General features: G+C 41.8%; 1 protein-coding gene across 1 annotated transcript; it reads left to right on the top strand.

The window, feature by feature from the left end:
- The first annotated feature begins 2,697 nt into the window (after positions 1–2,697).
- sts (steroid sulfatase (microsomal), isozyme S) lies at positions 2,698–21,808 on the top strand. The gene is made up of 10 exons (XM_084347574.1): positions 2,698–2,767; positions 5,334–5,503; positions 7,762–7,883; positions 8,630–8,752; positions 10,386–10,797; positions 11,070–11,206; positions 14,458–14,595; positions 16,866–17,025; positions 17,307–17,428; positions 18,741–21,808. Exons 2-10 carry the CDS (start codon positions 5,352–5,354, stop codon positions 19,076–19,078), a joined length of 1,704 nt encoding a protein of 567 aa, XP_084203700.1. The 5' UTR covers positions 2,698–2,767; positions 5,334–5,351; the 3' UTR covers positions 19,079–21,808.
- Positions 21,809–22,735: the final 927 nt, after the last annotated feature.

Here is a 22,735-nt window from a genome sequence, read left to right as displayed (position 1 = left end):
TTCTCCAGCCTTTGTGTTAGAGAGGGCTGACAACCAAGCAGTCTTTGAAGAGGCCTTGAAAGAAGAAAAAAGCTTTAATGCATCAGATAGTACAGACAAGAGAGCAGTGTTTTTAAGAGCCATGCCCAGCGGGAGCGGCAGAAACCTGCAGGGATGTGACTTGGCTGCTCAACACGATGCCTACTGTTAGATTCATGGCAGATGGATAGCAGGGTAGTCAAGTGCGGATGGTCTATTATGTGCACCGCAAGCTATCAAGTGGTCAGCCTTGTCGCAGTGCACTCATTCAAGAAACAGATGCGCACACGCAGGCAGCAGTGCATGATATTATCTGAATACACACCCGCACATCATTCAAATTGTATCACAAAGAGTCTTCCTCTCCCAGCCCCAGGAGGAGCAGCTGAGCTTCAGCCACTGGAGCTGTGAGCTCAGTGGCACTGGTCAGTGTGGATGTTGGTTGTTAATGTTAACAATGATTTCAACTAACACTGCTTTTCTTACATTGTGGGCTAATGTCAAGCAACACAAGACTAATCACAAGCCTTTTATAAGTTTGCATTTTTGCACTTCTGTTTCCCTCTTCCTGAAGTCGATAGGTTTTTAAAATTGGTTTCTGTTAGATGCCTGAAATAGGGTCTGTGGTTAACCCACTCGTGTCTTAAAGGGGCTCCGTGTTTGATATTCACTCTTCCTGCAATGTTTGACCCAAACAACAGATGCCAGTGTTTCCCCACACTTCCACTGCCTCCTGAATTCATCAGAACACAAGGTGCAGGAAGAAAAATGAAATAGATTTAGAAAGCTAATTGAATAGCAAGGACATCTGACATTTGTGTGGACTGAAAACATGGTGAGGCTGAGTATGACTCGACCATGAATTAGAAATTAAAAAGCTACAGCACTTACAAGTTCTTGATGGATGTGAAACGTTGAGTGCTGAAAAAAAAAATCAAAAAAAAAAATCACACATTTAAAGACAAGAGGAAAAGATTATATAACAGCAGAACACAAACAATAGGTAAGCATAATTATAATTCTCCACATCCTCTCCAGCTCCTCTTTCAGCCCTTGGTATTTGTTCTCATGTTCCTTTTTTCAGATGTTTCTGTCGGTTGGGATTGCTAAATCTATCACCACTGCCTTCTTCTGGTGTTTGTCCACCACAACTATGTCTGGGTGGTTAGCTATCACCAATTTGTCGGTTTGTATCTGGAAGTCCCAGCAGATCTTGGCTTGCTCATGACCCCGGGGCTTCCAGCCCATACTCGTCACAGATGTTCCTGCACAATATTCCAGCCACTTGGTCATGGCGCTGCATGTATGCCCTGCCTGCCTGCATCTTACAACCTGCTGTTAGGTGCTGCATTGTCTCAGGGGAATCTTTGCACAGCCTGCATCTGGGGTCCTGCCTGGTGTGGTAGATCCCCGTCCTCAATCGATCTTGTGCTTAGCTCCCGTTCCTGTGCTGCCGTGATCGTGCCTCTGTGCTGTCTTTCAGTCCAGCGTTTCCCAGACACTGGCAGGATTTCTTGATATTCCTCCTGCTTCTCCTTCTCCTCCTCACTGAGTTTCTGCGGCCTGAGGTACTCACTTAGCAGTTCATCACTCGGGGCCATCTTCCTGGATATCAGCCTGGGCGGTGGCTCTGACACTCATTAGTCCTTGGCCTCCTTTCTTCTGCTTAGTGTACAACCTCTGGATGCTGGGCTTCGGGTGCAACCTTCCATGCATTGTGAGGAGCTTCCTTGTCTTGATATCAGTGGCCTGACAGAGGGAGAGAGAGAGAGCGAGAGTACAAACAAGACTAGATATGTCTCTGTGTCTCTGCTCTGTTGCAGCTTGGTGAAGTTTTCTTTACAACCTCAAGACACTGCACCTTCAAGGAAGAGAGGTCTTTGATGTGCAGGCTTAGTAAAATCTCTATACTGTAGATTTATAGATTTCCCTTTAATTCCAGGAGGCATAAGGCTTCTTCCACTGTGAATATGATAAGACCCAGAGTCTTATGTACACTTTCCATAAATCTCCGATGCTGCAAAATTAGCTCTAGGGATTAAAACGTAACGATGTTCATGATGATCATCATAATGATGACAGATCATAAGAATATCAAATTAAAATAAAAAATTACACATAGTAGCTGAAGTTCAATGACTTATTTTTAGGATCATCTTTTCATCTTTATTTTTTTTAAACACACAGGCAGCCAGTCTACTACTGTGTTAATCTCAACTTCATGTAGGCTGCCAGTCCTCCTCTCAACAGTGATGTGGCCATATCTTTATAAGGATTGCTGCATGTCACCTTTAATGAATAATATATCTTGACTTCATAGATCCTGTTATCAAATCACCTCACAAATACTACAGTTAATTCATATATTTCTCTGTTCTGGAGACACTGGTACAGTTGTCTTTTTTTAACTTTATAGTACATTTTATTTTTGATATTAACTATGTAAAACCCAATTTATGTTTTTAGCTTTATTCTCTTTTACTGTTTGTGTTGTCTGTTGTCGTATTTGTGTTTGTCTTGCTATGGACCCTGAGTCTGAAATATATATTTCACTTGATTTATCCTCTGAACGTCACACCTATCCGTCAAGTTTTGTTTTGAAACTCACAACCGGAAGTGCTGTTTTGTATGCCGGCGAACCTAACGCTTCAAGCTATATATCGCGAGATTTTCAATTTCCATACACACAATCTCGTGTTCCGGAGAGTTTGAATGTGCTTCGCTGAGCCTGACAGGAGAAGGACTGAAGGTAAGAGCGGAACACCTGAGCGTCCGTTACATTCAGAATAGTGCCGGTGGTACCTGGCATCTTAAACCAGTCTGGTGACACGACCCACGAGATCACTGGGGACAGTGTGGAGCGATGACTTCCTGGTGTCTGTGCTTTTATTACATATCTGAAGCAGGTGTCTGCAGGCAGTCAAAGTTCAGCTGGAGAGCTGTCAGTCTGTCAGGTCAGACTTGTTGTGCAGGCTGGAGGACTGAGAGCCTGCATCATGAGTACTAATGAGTCTTTTAGATGATGGCAGTGGGTTCAAGGTGTTGCAGTAGATCTATCCACATTTAGGAAAAAATATCAATATTCCAATGTAAAAAAACTTATTAAAAATGATTAGCAATCAAGGAGACCAATAACCACCATTTAAAACTAATATAAAGTACATTTTTCCACTGAAAAGAACAATTAACAATCTCAGTGTTAAAATGTACAGACCCAGTGATGGAGTGTAATTAAGTACAATTGTGAGGCACTCTTTAGAGGTATTTATACTTTACTACTACTATTAATACTATTATTATTATCATTTATTAATCATATACTATTGTGTTATTATACTATTTACTACACACATTTTTTATAATTATGACTATTATTGTTAAAATATTATAGTGTACTCATACTACACATTATTGTATTTAGAGGTGCCTCTAAGTAATACAAAATAACAATATGCTATACTGCTATGCTATACTGCGTTGTTGCAAAAAGTACACACAAGTCAGTCTTCAGTTAAAGTAAAGATACCCTGTTGAAATATTACTTTGGTAAAAGTGAAAGTTACGTATACAAATGGTACTTGAGTAAAAGTCTGATATTATTATATTATAAAGTATCTGATATTAAATGTACTTATGTATCAGAAGAACAAGTAAAAGTAAGGTACACATGCATTTACATGTACATGTATGTACTTTATACTATGGATTGATTATTGACATGGTCGATTTTTTTTATAATCTGATTGTGTGTGAACATTACTGAAGCAAAATTCACATTAAGTTCTTAGTCTTATTATTTCCTTTGATTGTGACTTTTTGGTTTCATAACAGGTGTGTAGACATTGTGCTTTTGAGCTGTAAAAACAGGAAACAGATGTCTACTTTGATCACATCATTATTATGCTTGGCTCTGTATAAGAAGGACATACACATTTACTAAACTCAGTTTCTTTGCAAATTAACCCGTTCAAACACACAGGCTGCAGACGATCAGAAAGACAATAAAAAAAGGTCCTACTTGTGCTTAGAGTAACCAGTAACTAACGTTATCATATACATATATTGGAATAAAAAGTACAATATTTGCCTCCAAAAAGGAGTGGAGTGGAAGTATAAAGTAGCAGAAAATGAAAATACTCAGGTACAAGTACCCCATAATTGTATTTAAGTACAGTAATTGAGTAATTGTACTTAGTTTGTAAAGTAATTGTAAAGTAATTGTACTTAGTTACCATCACTTCTATACTCACTATATTGTTGTACTACTACAAGGGCCTCCTACATTGAACTTTCCAATATATAAGCCTAAATTTATATTCCAAACGTTCCATTAAATTTTATGGACATTTCATGCAGCATCCTTGATTTGTGTCTTTAACTCCAGAGCCTCCTACTTCTATCACTATTCTCTATTGCACTAACCAGTTTGTGCTGTTCTTTAAAGGAAGTAGTACGCACACCGTTGGATGAGATCTTCAGTTTCTTGGCAGTTTCTCACATTGAACAGCCTTCATTTCTCTGAACAAGAATAGACTGACAAGTTTCAAAGTACATTTTTTCTGGCCATATTTAGACTAAAGTCGAACCCACAAACGCTGATGCTCCAGACACTCCACTAGCCTAAGGAGGGTCAATTTTATTGCTTCCTTAATCAGCACAACAGTTTTCAGCTGTGCTGACACGGTTTTCTAATGATCAATTAGCCCTTTAACACGACAGACTTGGATTAGCTAACACAATGTGCTATTGGACCACAGTAGTGATGGCTGCTGGAAGTGGAACTCTGTAAACCTGAGGAGATGTTCTGTTACAAATCAGCCGTTTCCAGCTTAAATAGCCATCTAGCACATAAATAAGGTCTAGACTGTATTTCTGATCAATTTAACGTTATTTTAATTGCCAGTTTTCAAACAAACTGACCTTAAAGGACAACACAATTTCATACTGTTTTACTTTGATTATATGTGGCAGACCCTGCCACTTTTCTAGCTTCGCTTATGGAGAAAATAAATATTTCTGAATTTGTACTATTGCCTCATTATTATTGTAAATATATTTAAAAAATGGATTTTCTTCTCTAAAACTACATTGTGCCTCTTTAATGCTATTGGCATTTTTAATAATTTCAGTGAAATGTTATCCAAGTAGTGGAAACTTTATAAACCTCTGTTGCATCTTCAATAACATAATCCACCCTCAGAAGCATCAGCAGTGAGTGGGAGGAAACTACAGGATATGTGGATGCTGTTGGCTGCTATAGGAGAATCTGTGGTATCTGTAAACTCCACATGTATCTGGTGTGATTTCTCCTCTAGTGTTTTTGTTCTGACAACATGAAGTCGGCGTGGCTGCCACCCTCTCTGCTGCTGCTCGTGGTGGTGTGCTGTGTGTCTCTTCAGGAAAGCAGCAAGCCCAATTTTGTCCTGATGATGGTGGATGACCTCGGAATTGGAGACCTGGGCTGCTACGGCAATACAACACTGAGGTAAAAGTGTAGTGCTGTTTTCTCTCTGAGTCTGGATTGCTTCAGTTGAGTTTCACTGCTGTGGGTTAGGAAGATGATTCACATGGAACAGTCGTTCACACAGAGCAACCTGCAATCCTGCTGGCTGCTACTACTAGAGCTGAATACCTGAAAGCACTGGATTTTCATCTCTATTTTACCTGCTATCTTTTTTCCCTCCTTCCTCCCTAATATGGAGTAACAACTGTGGTTTGACTGTGGTTCTTGTCACCACTTATTACACCATTGTCCCGGGGAGGGTTCGGGCAGTCATATCTGATACTCATGCCTCCAGGCAGGCATCCTGACTCTAGCTGGACCAGCCTTCCAGGCAAAAACACATCTGATCGTCACAGCTAATGAATGAAACCTGCTTTTTCTGCCACACCAGTGTCTGCCATGAATGCATGACCAAGCCAGAGGTATCACTACCTTTTCAAATTTTGGGCATCCCTTAATGATTGTATTATTATAAACTCTCCCGTTCGGAATGGTTTAACGCCAAACAGTTTCCATTATTGTCTAATTCAGGTCACAATTCAATTTGATTTAAAAAAGAATTTTCCAACACGCTAGACTATCACATCTGGATTTATGAAGACCAACAGATCATTGGTTTTATGCCCAGACAACTGTCACAAGCATTTTCATATCTTCTCTAAAAAGAGATGTATTTTCAGTGTTTCCTTTGGATGGAGTTGTAACAGCGGAGGTGACAAGTGCAGAAAGAAAAAAGTGCGGCATCCTCAAGGTTTCTCATTTGGAGATTCTAACATGCAAGGGCAAAAATCTATTAAAGACTTTGGCGGGGACAACTCTGTGAGAGGGACACACCAAGCTGTAGCTCTGCTAACAAACACTCTGTCACCAGCTGAGGAACACTACATTGCTCCTGTAAACACTGCTAATTGTGTTTACAGTGATATACTGGGGGGGTAAATGATATTTTCTCAGGATGGGGTCTCATGGCCCCACTGTCCCCCTGCGATTTACACCTATGTGAATTGACAAACAAGCCATTAGTGTGTGTTACCCCTGTTTACATCAACTGGATGACTGGATTTCATCCTTCCAATTATTCAGTCTTAACCCTCCTTTTTTTCTAAAATGAATTAGCATCACCACCTTGTTGTATTCAAACAGTGATTATTAACTTAAATTTAATGTTCAATGATGAAACAAGTTACATTTTTGACAATCTTTTAGAAAGATCAGTGAGGCCACCAGGATGAGGAAAACAATCGATTGATGTGGAATACATGCCGTCTTTATATTAATGTGGATGTTGGAAGTGTTAACTTGCGTAACATTATTCCTATCAAAGTATTGCATTTGCTGCGATGCTCACATTAAGTTGATGGACAGATTTTTTTCTCTCCTGCGAGAATGATAATCAGGAATCGACCCGATGTTTGTTGTCATAATCGCTGAGCTGATATGTTCAGGTAAGCAAAAAAGTTCCTTGTTTAACACACTCAGTAGCCAGTCCTCTCTGTTTCTACTGTAAGCTTTACTGGCAACCGTGTTACAATGCAAGATAATGTAACATTAGTTTCAGACATCCTCTCTTGTCCATAGCATAAAATCATATAATGTTAGTTAAGAGAAAACGCAGCCTCCTTATCTCCTGTCTCCTCTGCTTTTGTGTTTTTTGTGTGTGCTGCTGAGAGGTGTATATACAGGAGAAACACTGATATATTTCATTCATTCAAAGTTTGACTTTTCCCTGGTGGATTTTCACAGGTTAAACCGTTTTCACAGGTCAGACAATTTCAAACAATCTTCACTTAAAATAAAGATTCCAGAGTTCAACCAAAAAGCACCATCCTTCAGTGATTCAGCACTGAACAACAAAAGATAGAAATTCAGTTTGTTACAAAGCTGGGTTTGGCAAATCTCCCTCGAGTAAACCCTCTTCCCAAACAAATCAATCAAGGTCTGAATCTCTGATCTCTGAAAACAGAAATAAGCCCTACATCTCCAGTGCTGGAGTTGCCTCCGATACCAGTCAGCACATCATCTTCTTGCACAGAGGATAAGTGACTGGAAGGGCTGGGTACTGGGAAGCTAGCTGTGTCGGCTCTGATGTGTTGTATTTTTTCCTTCCTCCAGAACATATGTTTTTTCTTAATTTTGATTGAGTTTCTCTTGAATTTAACTCAAAGCAGCATTAAAAGTCTTCCATTTGTCTCTCTGAATGTTGAACCTGCCCGTTTACCACTAATGAATGTGATTTGCAGGACCCCCAATATTGACCAGCTGGCTCAGGAAGGGGTGAAGCTGACCCACCACATCGCTGCAGCCAGCCTCTGCACTCCCAGCAGGGCAGCGTTCCTCACGGGACGATACCCAATACGATCAGGCCAGTTCAAAGACATCTACACTAAGAAAATCTTTACTGACTGACACAGTGCTTTATGTTGGTCTGCAGGCGTCATCCACAGCCAATAGAACTGTTAAACACTGTCACATTAAACAGATTTTTACTCCACCTCTGGCAGAAGGCCCGTATATTTAGGGACTGAATTATTTAGCAGGATGGATTTGGATGAGGTCAGTCCACACGCTGCCCACTGTATTCACTCACCTAACTATTTCAGGTGCGGACATTCATGTCATTTTGAATTCAGACACATGTTCAAGATCAATTTTTTTTTCGTTTTCTATGATGCAAACCGGTCCACACCCCAATGAAAGACAAAAAGAGTTTATGAAACTAAGCATAACAACGGCATAGTGATTAATGGGAATGACAGGCACCAGTGGTTGGATAAATAATGTGTGTGTCTGGTAGAAGTACAGGAAACTAACACAAACCATCTAAAGTGAAGGCAGGTTGCTCAGCATCAAAGACAACATGTCAGGGACAGCAGCCCTTTCATTTATCCTTTGGCCACACCGTCTTCAGGTGCAGCCAATCAGTTCTGACGGCCCTCTTAACACTGGCGCTGCTGGACGTCAGAAGAGACATGCAGAAAGATAGAAGAGTTTAAGCGAGGCGGTCACATCCACATTCAAAGGATATTTTGGTTTTACTATGAAAGGGACAGCCGTACAGTTTCATGTGGTTTAAAATATTTTCTTTCCTCTGTTTCCTCTCTGTAACAGGTGTAGCTGGCAGTGACAGGCCCGGGGTTTTTATATTTAATGCAGCGTCTGGAGGTCTTCCCAGCCAAGAGGTTACCTTTGCCAAGATTGCCAAACAACAAGGCTATGAGACAGCTCTTATCGGTACACAGCCATTATCCCTAATTTCACAAGTTAAAGGGTAACTCCACTAATTGTACACATTAGAGTGTGTGTACAGGTCTTTGGGAGTTCTACTGTGTATGTGAAAAAAGTAGTATAAAGTCTTTTTAGCTCAAGAGGAAGCTGCATTTAATCTGATAAATTGCCTCCAGTGTGTTATTCAGGAGTTTCATTGTGCTTCTATAGCACTATTGGACTCATTGTGGACAGTTCCTCAAATTAGAACACTTTAATATGTCAAATATGTGGAGTTATCCTGTAAGTGTGACTCTTATTGCAGATAGCAACTTTATAATGTTCTTTATGTTTCTGATTTGTGCGAAAGGTTTTCAATTGCATTTATTACGGGCTGTGGGAAATTGTCTTTCGAGTACTTGCGTTTAAGAACAGAGTTGTTGCTCCTTTAACAACACATGCAGTTTGTAAAATCCTTCACCCTGATGTTAAGAAGCAGGGTTTGAAAAGATAGATTAAGGCCCAACCCCATTCTCAAGTTGTACACCTACCCCTCTTTTTCGAGTGAACCCCCTGCCCCTCAGAACAGAGTTACAAGGGGTAGTGGGTGAAATCTCCCCCTATGGAATGGGACCACCCCTTAGGACCCTCATATGTCATCATTTAATGTTGATGGCGTTTACGTTACGACCGTAACATTTTCAACACGGCGTCTTCCGCTGTGGTGATTTCTGTTGTGTTACTGCGACAATCCTGGTATTACCCCAATGTGTTCACCATTTATCTGATGGAGATAGAAAAGCATGGACACTCGCAATTCATTCACAACTTCACACTATCAATGAAACTGAAATCGTCAAACAAAAAAAAAAAATGCTGCTTCATTACCTGACCGGTAACAGGCATCAAATGCCATCAATGTAATGTACCGAAACACCAGCACACAAACAGCGATTGTTTAATGCCCATTAAAAAGAAATGGATCATAATGTATTGAATGAACAGAACGCCCTCATAACTCTTGGTTTGAAGTGTGCCTCTGAAATGTCTCTGTTTTGAGGGTCATGTAGCTTTAACACTTGACCCGACCAGTCTGTCCAAACAAGAATCAGGACGCCCTACCCCTAGACGTGAAGTCGCAAAGTGAGGGGTAGGGATAAGTGGTAGGGGCAAGGGGATATCCATATACTTGGATATCAATAAAGTGAATTGTAAAATAAACTGAGTGATAGTTTAATGATGAAATCATCATTCAGGACTGTCTGTCTTTGGCAAATCCAGACAAATACTTGACAATTCAAGTTGCTACATCGGTGCATTGGGTTGGGCTGAGAGTCAAGCTGCATTCGCACAGATAACCGTGCATGTTTGGAAGAACACAGCTCTCTCATTCTTTTGAGTGTTGTTGACACAGTGGGGGCGCAGACACATCTCGCTCCACCAACAGCAGGTTGAACACTTTTAGTCAAATTCTTGTGTCAGACGAATGCAATGTTTCCCAGAGTGCTTCTAGCCCAGCAGTCGTGCAAGAAAGTAGCTCTTTTTCGGATAAGAGCCTGTTTTACACTGTCACTCTTGAAATTCTCGTGGCATTCAATGTCTTTTTATCATGCAGTAGTTACAACACAGTACTTTCTTCTACATTTGCTGTTGTTCCCAGGAAAATGGCACCTTGGACTAAACTGTGAGAGCAGTGACGATCACTGCCACCACCCCAGCAGACACGGCTTTAACTATTTCTTCGGTATCCCCTTGACCAACCTTCGAGATTGCCAGCCTGGACACGGCACTGTGTTCAGGATCCATAAATATTTACCATACGGGACGTTCAGTGTTGTCCTGGTCACCGCAGCCTTGCTCCACTACAGCGGCGTCATCACCATCCGCAGAGGGTTGGTCGTGAGCCTGCTGTCTCTGACGGTCGTGGTCACAGGTCTGATAGCAGGATTCATCCAGATTATCCCATACTTCAACTGTGTTCTCATGAGGGACCACCAAGTTGTGGAGCAGCCGTTCACATCTGAAAACCTGACACAGAGGATGACTAATGAGGCAGTAGACTTCATAGAGAGGTACACGTCCCTGATCCACATCAGAAAACTGTTCATCTTGTTGATGGTCCTGTTTAATGATCAAACTTTTCTCATGCCATGCTGCACATAGCACTTTGGAGAACAAGCATTTCAAAAAAAGCACTTTTAGAGACGAGGAAAAAAAAGGTGTTTCTTTAAATAATAACATAAAGCTGCAGTGAATGACGGTCTTTGATATGAAATGTCACATTGCTTATTCCACCATATTTATTTCAGTGCCAGTAAATTAACTGTATTTGCTGTTTCTCCAGGAGCTCGGCGAGGCCTTTCCTGCTGTTTTTCTCTTTCCTCCAAGTGCACACAGCCATGTTCGCTTCAGCAGCGTTCAGAGGAACGAGCCCTCACGGCATCTACGGAGACGCTGTCCACGAGGTGGACTGGAGTGTGGGTAGGTCAGCAGGGTCAGAGTTGATGAAAGTCATATTTTTGTGATTGTTAAGGAACTGTTAGTCTGTCTCTCTAGACTTTCTGATTCCTCTCCCCTCAGGCTTTCAGCTCCAAGCCTGTTGGTTCAAATGTTTAATTTAAAAAAAAAAAGCCTCATTCAATTCCCTACACAGGTGGCATGTTGTCTTATCAAATGTTTCCCAAAGCAGGGAAAAGGGGAGACTTTCTGTCACAGTGCATAAAATAACAAACCATCGTGACAATTCACGATTGTTTGTAGGCCTTATAATCTCAAGAAGACCGAACTTCCTATCCTATCCTGAATAGGTAAACCAGCCATTTCAAAGAGATAGTTTGATAAAACGTGTGAAATGAAATGAAATCAAATAGAGTTAACAGGCTTATCGTTTTAATTTCCGCTTCCTCTACTTTCAGCCTGGATTCCATTTCTCCCACTGTTGTAGCAGTCCACAGACAGAAAGGAACTGGCAGGACAGTGAAGGGACATTCAATTAGAGAGAAAAAGAGAGCGCGCTGCAAAACATTAGCAGCTGTTTTCTGCACACCTCTCCCTGCTGAATTTGAGTGATTATTGTGAATGTTAATAAATATTTATAAAGCCACAGAATGTAACAGCAAAAGACTGGCCAGAGAAAACTAGTAATACAAAACAGTACAGCTCCATCACAGTGGTATTTTGTGTAGGTCTAATGTTAGTGCACCATTTTAACATTTCTTGTCTAAACTGAAATAACATACCACAACAGCTTGTCCTTCGGTATTATACACTTCTGTTAAAATCATTTGAAATATGCCACTTTCTCTCTGCTCTAATTGCTGTTCAGTCTCAAGGATGGCCTCCACGCAACAAGAACCCACAATGGTTTGAATGTGGGCGGCTGTTTTCCTAATGAATGTGTAATTACCCCAATTATTTTAGCTTGAGGAGGATGTTGTCAGCACAAAGGGAGAGGGTAATAACTGCTTTGTTTTCATGCTGAATGGGAGAAGAATTGTTAATTCCTTTTCCTCCTGGCTTTTTTTTATATATCCTAGCATCTTTCAATCCGGAGGCATCATCCTGAGCTGCGCTAATAGTTAAAAAGAATTATGTATGCTAACATTTTACTGACCTCTACGGGGTAGAAAACTCAAGTCTACTTCCTTTCTGACCAAAGCCAACATCACTTGGTAATGTAGCTGGCTTGTTTGTAGGGACTACAGCAGACTAAACCTCCTGCTTGATGTGCCAAATAGCAGTTGCTGTATTCTTCATGTACATTATGTGAAGTACAGCCCAATCATGCACTATTGTACAGCACTACACCACAACTGGGTGACAGCAAACTCAGTGTGGAGTCACTCTTTAAAGTTGCATCAATCTATACTTTCATACTAGCAATGGATGAAATGACTGTGGAAGCACTGTGGAATCATGGCGAGCAGAAAGGGAGGGGTCGCTGCTAACTGGAGCTGCCATTAGCTAGTTAGCTCAGTTATCTGTGCAGCTAGCAGTCCGGACTGGGAGCTCGGGGATCAGAAGAATGTTTCTGACCAGCCGAGGCTAGCTGGTTAGCATGCTAACTTCAGTAGATGTCTCTGTGACACAATACAAAGACGTCGTAACGTCACATTCTGATGATCGTTTGTTATTTTTTTTATGTTTTCAACTGAAATTCTTACACATCGCACCTATAAGGTCCTATATTACAGTATGTGTGTATGTGTGTTGTATGTCAGTGTGTTTTAAATATCTATTATACCACTTTTACACCAAAATTAGTGTGAAATGCATTTGATTTTTTAAATGTGTCAAACCCACCAAAAATAGGCAGTTGGCTCCTTATCCATTACCAGGAGGGCAGATTCCCTTTGTTTCTGTTTTATTCTTGGGTTTGTATTAACAAGTCAGTGACCCTAACTTCAACACAGGTCATAGCGTCACGCCTGACAAAATTAGCGTGTCCACCCAGGTGTTGTGTTTCCATCACAGCCAATCAGAGCCGGAGCCTGTGCCTACTGCAGGGTCATTTGACACAGGAGTGAATGCCGATTGTACGTTAGTTGTTTTTTGTCGGTTTTTCGTCATGTGTGACAGGGATATTAGACAGAGAGACACTTTCCTGTTCAGTTTCAGCTTCCATTTTGCCATAGTTGTGCATGCAGCAATAAATGGTGTGTATTATATGCCAAGGTCACACAGTCCCCTTTAATTCAGTCAAGCCCAAGCGTCAGGACTGAATCATACTCTTTCATTCATGATGTGCAGATTTAAACCTGGAGGGAAAACAACTAAACCCATCGTGCTTTGATAATGTTGTAGAACTACCGCTTTGAAATATATGTTTGTACAACGTTTTTTTGATTTTGTCCTTCGCAGTGCAGTGCTGTTGGTTTGAACGCGGACTAAACGAGAATAGAACTTGATGACCCCTAACTTTAGAGGAAAACACAGATCCTGTGTGATGATGTGCGGCACCTCATTTTCAGTTGGCCGCAGGCTGTGTAGAACTGCACAGCTACCACGAGCTGATCTTTTTCTACAATCTCCCCTTGAATGCGAACATGATATTGGGCTCGGGATTGAAGGGTGAAAGTCAGAATTACTCCCGCTGAGATGTTTAGTTCTGCGGACATTACAGGATTGAAGTCTTAATTGCAAAAACTGTTTTATTAGTCTGCTGAATCCTTGTAAGTGTCCCCCTACTGTGAGGTAAGAGAAGCTTTGAGATGATCAAAATGTTAATATGCTCATCTGAGCCTCCTCCACTTCCTTCTGTGGACAGTAATTATGCTTTAGCAGCAGTGGCCAGTGAGGACTGTTTTTTTCTGCCTGGAGTTTTACCTTTCAGGAACAATCAAGCCTAATCCAATATATATGAAAAAGATATATACTCACTCATAGACATAGCTGTGGCCGGAGGCTTTTATCTGTTTTTCTGTCCGTCCAAGTCTTGTGAACGTGATTTCTCAAGAATGCTTTGAGGGAATTTCTTCAAATTTGGCACAAATGTCCCCTCGAGAATGAACTGATCAGATTTTGGTGGTCACTGTGACCTCACAAAACACGTTTTTGGCCGTTTCTCGACAATTCATATGACAATTACAACAAAATATTACACTTAGGACTAGGATAGGATAACATGATGAAGTGAGGAGTGATTTTATATCAAAAGGTCAACTTCACTGTGACATCATAATGCTCGTAATGTGCGAAAAAATGACTGCAGTGTATATTTCGTCTGTTCTCAGGTCAGATCATGAAGACTCTGGACAGACTCAAACTGAGCGAAAACACTTTGGTGTATCTGACTTCAGACCAGGGAGCTCACCTGGAGGAAATCTCTGCCAGTGGGGAGGTCCACAGAGGATGGAATGGCATATTTAAAGGTACAGCATGTGAGGAGCGGGAATTCTTTGAGATTCAATGCTGATCTTTTTCATCTTCAGTCAGGACACTTGTCAAGCGTTAAGCATTTATTGCAGCAATACATATTTAACACATTTAAAGAGCATTCAGAATCCATATCCGACTAAGTGGAGGTAGCAGTAAGATCTCAGTGCTGTTGTATGTGGACTAAATGAGCACTGAAGATTTATATGGAAAGCCTGTTGGGAGAGAGCAAAGCTGCATCTTCACAGCAGAAACACGTGTACTACACAATCAGCCTTTCCCACACTTCACCCTCGACCCCATACTGTAGCCCTCTAGCCGCCCACTTAACGTAGTTCACACGAACCATTCGATGCAGCCTCAGCTCCTCTGTGCCCCAGGAAGCAGTTGGCATCCAGCCAGCTTTGATGAAGATGTCAGGGAATCTCACAGTCTCATCTCACACTGGTTAGCACTATCAACTCGCAGCAAGATCGTCAGAACCTGTGGCTGGGTTCTGTCTGTGTGGAGTTTGACCTGAGCACACAGTCCCACAGTACAGGTTGGGTGAAGAAGAGACTCTTAATCGTCCGTTAGTCTGAATGTGTCTGTAGTGTGATAGACTGCTGACCTGTCTATTGAATTAAGCCAGTTTTAGTTTTAGCCAGTAGCCTCAATATGGATCTGACGGTCACCCCCTACATTAAAAAGATGCTCTTGGCTGCTTTCCCACATCATAGATTTAGAGGCGGGAGGCTGTAGGTTCAGGGCTGCATGCTGGGTGATGCTGTCAGCTGTGGGAACTGGACAGTTGGGTCACAGCGGTGCCGATAAATATAAGAGCAATACATATAATTGCAGTTGAGTGAATACATTTCTAAAAATTCCAACTTAAAGGAGCACTCTGTAGTTTTGGGGAAGACATTTCATTAGAAGAGGAAAGATCTTCAGTGACTGATTTTTTTTTTGCCTAAACAAGCTAAATAAACAAACTGACCTTAAAGGACAACACAATTTATACTGTTTAACTTTGTTTATATGTGGCGGACCCTGCCACCTGTCTAGATTCAAACAGCTTGTTTATTCAGTTATGGAAAAAATAAATATTACTGAGTTTGTATGATAACCTCATTAATATTATAAATAAAATACATTTCTGAGTTTGAATTTCTTCTCCAAAACTACATAGTGCCCCTTTAACAAGCAACCAGTGAAAAAGACATAGATCAGTGCTGTTACTGCAGTTTGGTACAGTTCAAAATAGTAAAACAAGGACGGATAAAGCTAGAGACTGATTAGGCTACCTTTTGTACTGTTTTGTTTTTCCTTACAGTTTAAACCTAGGGATAAATATGTAGTATTATATTTACAAAATAGCATTAAATAATGTATTTTCTGTATTTAAAATACCTGAATACAATTACACAAATAGCTGTCACTCAGCAAAGACAAGTGCCGCTGTTTAAATAGCAATGCCTCAGGTGCACCTACAGTTTAAAGGGAATGGGAGATTACACTCTGATCGGTTTAATACACCAATGACTCATTACAAGTGTAAACACAATCTGTTCGCACAGTGTTCCTCTTTTTGTGGCCAGATTATGTGCTGTTTAACTAGCAAAATGGAGTTGGACGCGCTCTCACGCTGCACTTTAGAGCTATATGCACGATGGATCGTTTAAATAGGGCCCTGAGAGTATTTAAGAGGGAGCCCAGCAGGTCAGCTGAAAATTAAAAACTGGAAATTATTTGCAGGCAAAGTTTCAAATGATAAATTAAATAAATAAATAATGAATGTTTATGTCAGGGACATTATTCTGGAAATCAAATAACTAAACCAAAATCAGTCTAGTACCAAATTGCATAGTTCCCAGTGGGATAATTATAAGGAAACGATGTAGCAGTAAAATATAATGTAAGGTAAAATGAATGGATTATTAAATATGGAAATGAGACTATTGATCTCATTCACCTCAGACTAGTGGTGAACAGGTTTGTCCTCAGAGAGTCTGCAGCAGACTCTTTGAGACTGGCTGCCAGACAAAGGTTTACAGTGTGGATTCAGATCTGATGTAATCTTTTCTGTTTGGACTCAAAGAGCAGTGAGAGTTCTGTAAAGCAGCCACTGTGTCCCGTGCTCTATTATGTCTGCACGATACCAGTCCTAAGAAGCGAGTTGTTCCCTCAGCTACCAACCCAGCACTGCTTCGACACCAGACGTGCCAAGATTTGGTAGCTGGATGAGAAAAAATTCTTGACTTTGTGTTTTTTTCTTACCCCTGAGCAGCAGGGAAGTCGACAAATTGGGAGGGAGGGATCCGGGTGCCAGGAATTCTCCGTTGGCCAGGCAACATCCCTGGTGGCAGACAGGTGGAGGAGCCCACCAGCAACATGGACCTGTTTCCTACAGTGGTGCACCTGAGCGGTGCCTCGGTCCCAGAGGACAGGTGAGGCTGCACAGCAGTGACGCGGCACTCCTTCCACATGTCAGTCAAAACAAGTAGAGCCTGAAATCTAGGTCACACTTTAAAAAGAGAGAGGCAGGGGGAGTGTTTTTCTGGGCTCACAGTGATCCAGGATCTGATCAGAGGACACATGTCTGAATGAAGAAGGAGGTATTGAAGTAAAACAGAGGATTTCATCAGCCATTGTGATTCACAGTAATGAGCAGTTGAATGTGTTTGTCAGAGAGCTGATTTACTGTTGATCCCTGTTCTCTGGTCTGAAGGGAAATAGATGGTCATGACCTCATGGATCTGCTTCAGGAGAGAGTTCAAAGGTCGAGCCATGAGTTTCTGTTCCATTACTGCAACAGCTACTTGAATGCGGTCAGATGGCACCCCCGAAACAGTAAGTTCAACCAGTCACCCAGACAGATGCATAAAGAGTTCTCCACAACATCTTGTGTATGAGCTTCATGTACACATACCTGTGTTGTAAAGATAAGGGATAGAAGGTTCAAGTTTATGTGCACCTGAGGGGTGAAACAGGCTCAGATGTAGTGAGTGAAGATGAATGATTTAATATTCCAAAGCTCTAACCGTCTAACTGTCATCATCATTTTTCTAGTCAATCACATTGAAGAACCAGATCCATACTTTGGCTTTTAAAGAGCATGTTGCTCTTTTAAAGTAAATGTTTTGACATACTCAATTGAGACCTGTCAATTAATTACTCAGCTGCTTTGTTACCAGTCAGACTAAAGCCCCTTTCACACAATGTTTTGCTCTAAATTACATAATTACATAATGGCCATCAGTAAACGGCAGACCCTGTCTGACTCGCTCACTCGCGGGGAGGGATGCTGTTTCCTGGGGGAAAGTTCACTGAAGTCTCAGTCTGGAGGGCTCACAGTCGCTGTGATGTTCTTCAATACAAGTTGCCAGAGACAGTAACTCCAACAACGCAATAGTGGCTGCGGCTCTGATACGACCTCCGGAGGCGGATCAGAGCCGCAGGGAAACTGTCCCCCCTCTCTGTATCTGTAACCCTCACACAGACGGCAATCAGAGAATCGCCGCATGATTCCCGCACTGAAAGGGCAGTGTGAATAGGGCTTTAGAATGTGTGTGGTGACCACATCATACAGGGAAAGGTAGGGATACCTCTGCAAAGTAGTGGCAGGTTGGCAGAGAATACCTGGGCTCCAAGTGTGCTATTAACCGGCAACATTGTCAGTCTTTGCCCACAGAAAAGAGCTGGTTATCAGTAATTGCTTCGGCCTTTGGCTTATTTTCAAAAGACTTCCTGCAGTTTTCAAATGCCTGTTGAATAGACACCAGTATAGGCACTGGTCTTTGTTAGTGTGGCAAAGCTAGCTGCCGCTTCGTATTCCTTTAATACGCTTTCATGGCGATGAGGACTTTTTAAGTGTGTTTTAAGTGTAATTTGTTGTCTTAAACTCACAGACTTTTTCCCTCCTCTCAAACCCTCAGAACATGTACTGCAAATTGTAATTGTGTTGTCTTCCTCTGAAACTGTGCTTGTTGTCATTCTACTCCCCCTGAACATTATTTCTTTTAATTGTAGAAACAAAAGCTGCAGTTTGACTTCATTCGCTGTGTGTAGAGTCGAGACTGAGCTGCAATTAAGTAAAGTTGACAGTGCATCTACATACAAACTGCAAGAAGTTTCACGTTTTGGTTTCATTTATCTGCTTCAGGTAGCTCAGTGTGGAAAGCCTTTTACTTCACACCAGACTTCCACCCAGAGAACGAGACAGCCTGTTTCCACACACACGTCTGCTTCTGCACGCCGGACTACGTGACCTTCCACCATCCTCCACTGCTCTTCGATCTCTCAAGGGACCCATCAGAGACCACGCCGCTGACTCCTGACACTGAGCCGGACTTTTACGCCATCCTGGCTGTGATGGAGGAGGCCGCGGAGACACATCGGAGGTCGGTGAAGCCTGTGGAGAGCCAGCTATCTGCGTGGAACACGATGTGGAAGCCCTGGCTGCAGCCCTGCCGCTCCACACTCGCTCAGCTCTGTCAGTAACAGCAGGATGAATAGGGTGCCATTAGGCTGCAACAGAAGGTAATTTCAGGGGTTAACAATCCTAGGGGAAAATGTGCGTTTGAGCCGTTATTGAATTGTAGGTTGGATCTTCAGAGGTATTTTGGCAATCCTTTAAAGGCTGGTCATCATGGTAAGAGGGCAGTCATAAAGCAAAAGTAGTCGGTTCCATAAGAGGCAGAACATGTAACAGTGAAGATGAAGGGAATCACTGCTGAAAGTGAGGGCGATGGTTTGATTGTAGTGACCTTCTCAAAGGGGCTTTCATCCCCCTCCAATTAAATAGCCCCGTCTTACACCATAAAAGTGTAAGACGGGGCTATTTAATTGGATGTCCTGGGGCCAGGTCCTGCCTGCGAGGTAATTTGTACCGGCACTTTGAGTAATTATTGCTTTAAACATGTTTAAATGAATTAAAGATGATCCTGGGTCCTGGGGTGTGGAAATGTCTCGATCATAGGCTGCTTTACCACGCGGACGTGGAACATCCTGTATAACACAGTGACAGAGCATAATCAAAGTTGAGTTTTTTTTTTAATATGATTCCTTAGTAGAGAATAGGGCTGGTGTTATTTGAGGGGTCACAATGATGATTGAAACAATTCACGCGATTTCACAATCATGCGTCCTGATCAGTGTTAAAGGTGCAATGTGTAGGACTCGAAAGATCAGTCAATGAAGAGCTTCCTCTTCTGATGAAAATGTCTTCCCCAAAACTACATAGTGCACCTTTAAGGCTTGACGTTTCAATGCTTAGTACATTTGTATTTCTGTACATATGTTGCATTTTAATATGTTGTCTTCTTGTATGGCTGCTACCGTGGCCAGGCCTCTCCTGTAAGCGTGATTTTGATCTCAATGGGAAAGCTGAAAAAAAAGTCACAATGTAAAATGTGGGTGTTGACTGGACGGGATATGACACTCAGTCCATGTGCACACGTTTCCATGCGGACTGTGATTTATAAAGGGAACACTGCCTGCAGGCGTGCGTTTGCGAGGTTTTATAGATCCGATTCATTTTTGCGGCACGTCATTTTTGGCTTTCGCGTGCACGTTCACTTTTAATGTGGATCCTACACACTGTTTTTATAAATGAGGCCCCGGGATTCCTGATGAGCCCATTAGACAGCTGGTTCTTAGGAAAACTGCAGGTGGAGTTGGAGTCACATCAGTAGGATAAAGTTTTAATAGCAGCATGACAACAGGCTCAGAGGCTGCGCTGAAATCTGATTTGTGAGTAAGGGTTTCCCTTCTTACTCAGCTGTCTCAGCTGGAAGTGGGAAAAGGAAAGGAAGATCCTGAATAAATAAAGTAAGCAGGAAAAGTCTTTGATAGCTGTGATTTTGTTGGCTTAAACATAATTTTCTCGCTGAACCCTGAAGGCCTCAGACACGCCATAATCACCCTCCCCAAAATGAGGTTAGACATGGGCAGAAGCACGACTCATGCACGTTTGACTCTTATACAAAACAGACCTGAGGGGATTTTATTTCCTCAGCGGACCACAATGGACTCACTTTTTACTGCATTTATTCAAGAGGAGTGTCAAACCCATGAATACAGTGTTTTACATGGCGACACTTTGGACTGTCTCCCTGCAGTGACTCAGTGCAGCTCAAACATTCACGTTAACGAGCTGACACTCTGCTTTTCAGTGGGTTTCAACGTGCTTATCGCAGTAGTAACACATTGCAGGTGCGTGGAGTTTGGCAGTACTGTACAGTGAAGTCAGCAGCTAAATAATTACACTAATAAATGCGCTCTCTTAGCTGGCCTGTTTCCAGACGGCAGACCAGTGTTTCATTACTGAGGGCGAATTTTCCAACTAGATGAGCCGAAACAAAACATGTAAAAAACACAAGCGGGAGAATCTTCCACCCCGGGTGGAAAGTGTAATTTAAGGGGTGCCTTAATTGAGCCTCATTACCAGAACCAGCAGGTGGGATTATGTAATACCAGAGGGAATCACTATTTGGTACATCTGTTTGTGTGTGTGTTTATTTGGTTTACATACAAAGAACTATTTTGGATGTTAAAATGTTGATAATGCTTTTTACTCCATAATGCTTTATAACACAATTTGTTGTGAGTCAAATAGGGCTGGGTATCAATTAAAGAATGTCTTGATGTTAGTGCTGATAACACACCTGAAGCAAAGCTGCTAGCTGTTGAATGTCTACACAAGCAACTGTACAAGAACTCAAAACATATACGATCCAAACTTCTACTGCTTTTACTTGCTTTTTCAACCGTACCCTGTGGTCTACCTCAGTGGTTGCACTTGGACTTGAACTAAGCTTGGACTGCTCAATTGTTATGGGAATAAATATTGTACCATGCAAGACACTCATCTTGTGTTGGCTTCAAAGCACCAACAGAAAAAACAGACAAAAATACATCTATTAAGTCATAATGCAATGAAAACCTTTTTTTAATCCATCCGCTATAACTCAATAACCTTAATTTATTTCCAATAAATAAAGCTTGCACTTACTTGGACTACAGTCACATTATGTTGTCAGTTCATTTCAGAATTCACATTTTTTTCCCTGGTATACTGGTTTTTAACAGTGTGGTGTTGTATAAATATTTAGATCAATAGGCTGATCATGATGTAGGCCTAGGCACCATTTCCCAGTGTTTGTCAATCAAAAAGATGTTTTTGCAACTCAAAGCTTGACATAAAACTGTTAAGACTGAGAAAAGGCATAATTAAAAATACTATGCACCCAATATCACATGGTGTAGTCTTTTTTAACACTTTAATGGGCAAAGAGGTGGAGTGTGGATGGAGCTGAAGTGAGCCAAATAAAACCTGGTTATTGAAACACGCCCACTTAGCTGGAAGCTAGTGAATTAAGAGAAGCTAATTTCTCCTCTCATTATTGGCGTGAGTTTGATCGCGTGATCGTTTGAGTTTTTACTTGTGTGAGTTTGATCGCATCCCAAAAGCTTAGCAAACAAACTGTGCTCCCCTCGACTCCAGGTGTTTATTCCTCGAGAAGTTCCGGATCTGCCCACTGCTGTCTCCACCAGAGCTCGCCAGCTCCAGCAGCTGCCAGTTAATGCTCATAGGGTCTGTCATTAATCCCAAACACCGGCGTCTGTCTATTAAACAAAGGTCTTATTTAATGTTCCAGTTGGTGCCTTTTAAGTATTAACAGCCTGGCTGTGTGTAGATAGTACTACTTAATCAATTTGCCTCTTCTCAGTGAGGCAGCAGGCTGTATGTTTCCCTGGAACATATGAGTCTGTCCTGAGGGAGGAGCAGCTCTCACATACCAGTTCAACTGGCTGAAAACTGATGGAAAACCTGCTCACATCTCCTGACGCTGGAGGAAATCAAACAGCAACCCAGCAGCAGAGAAACCCGTCCAGCACTTCAAAGACGATTCTCTCCCCTCGTGTCCTGGGGGAGCTTCCAACATCCGTGACAGCAGCATGGACTTCCTGTGAAGTGCTGCGATATCCAATATTTTTTTCCCACTGCTTCAAGTGGGGGGAAATTAAATGCCTCCTTGGAAAATTGATGAAGAGTCCATGTTCACATGAGGGCTTTTCATCATGTCCAGCTGCTGTCACATAGAGCACAGGAAAAGGTCCAGAATGTGTGTGATAACACTTATCTGATGGAGGCTC

This window comes from Pagrus pagrus, assembly GCF_965226575.1.
Source record: "Pagrus pagrus genome assembly, chromosome: 24".
In the NCBI taxonomy this organism is placed as follows: domain Eukaryota; kingdom Metazoa; phylum Chordata; class Actinopteri; order Spariformes; family Sparidae; genus Pagrus; species Pagrus pagrus.
Note: the sequence above shows the minus strand (reverse complement) of the source record. Positions and strands in the feature narration are given on the sequence as shown.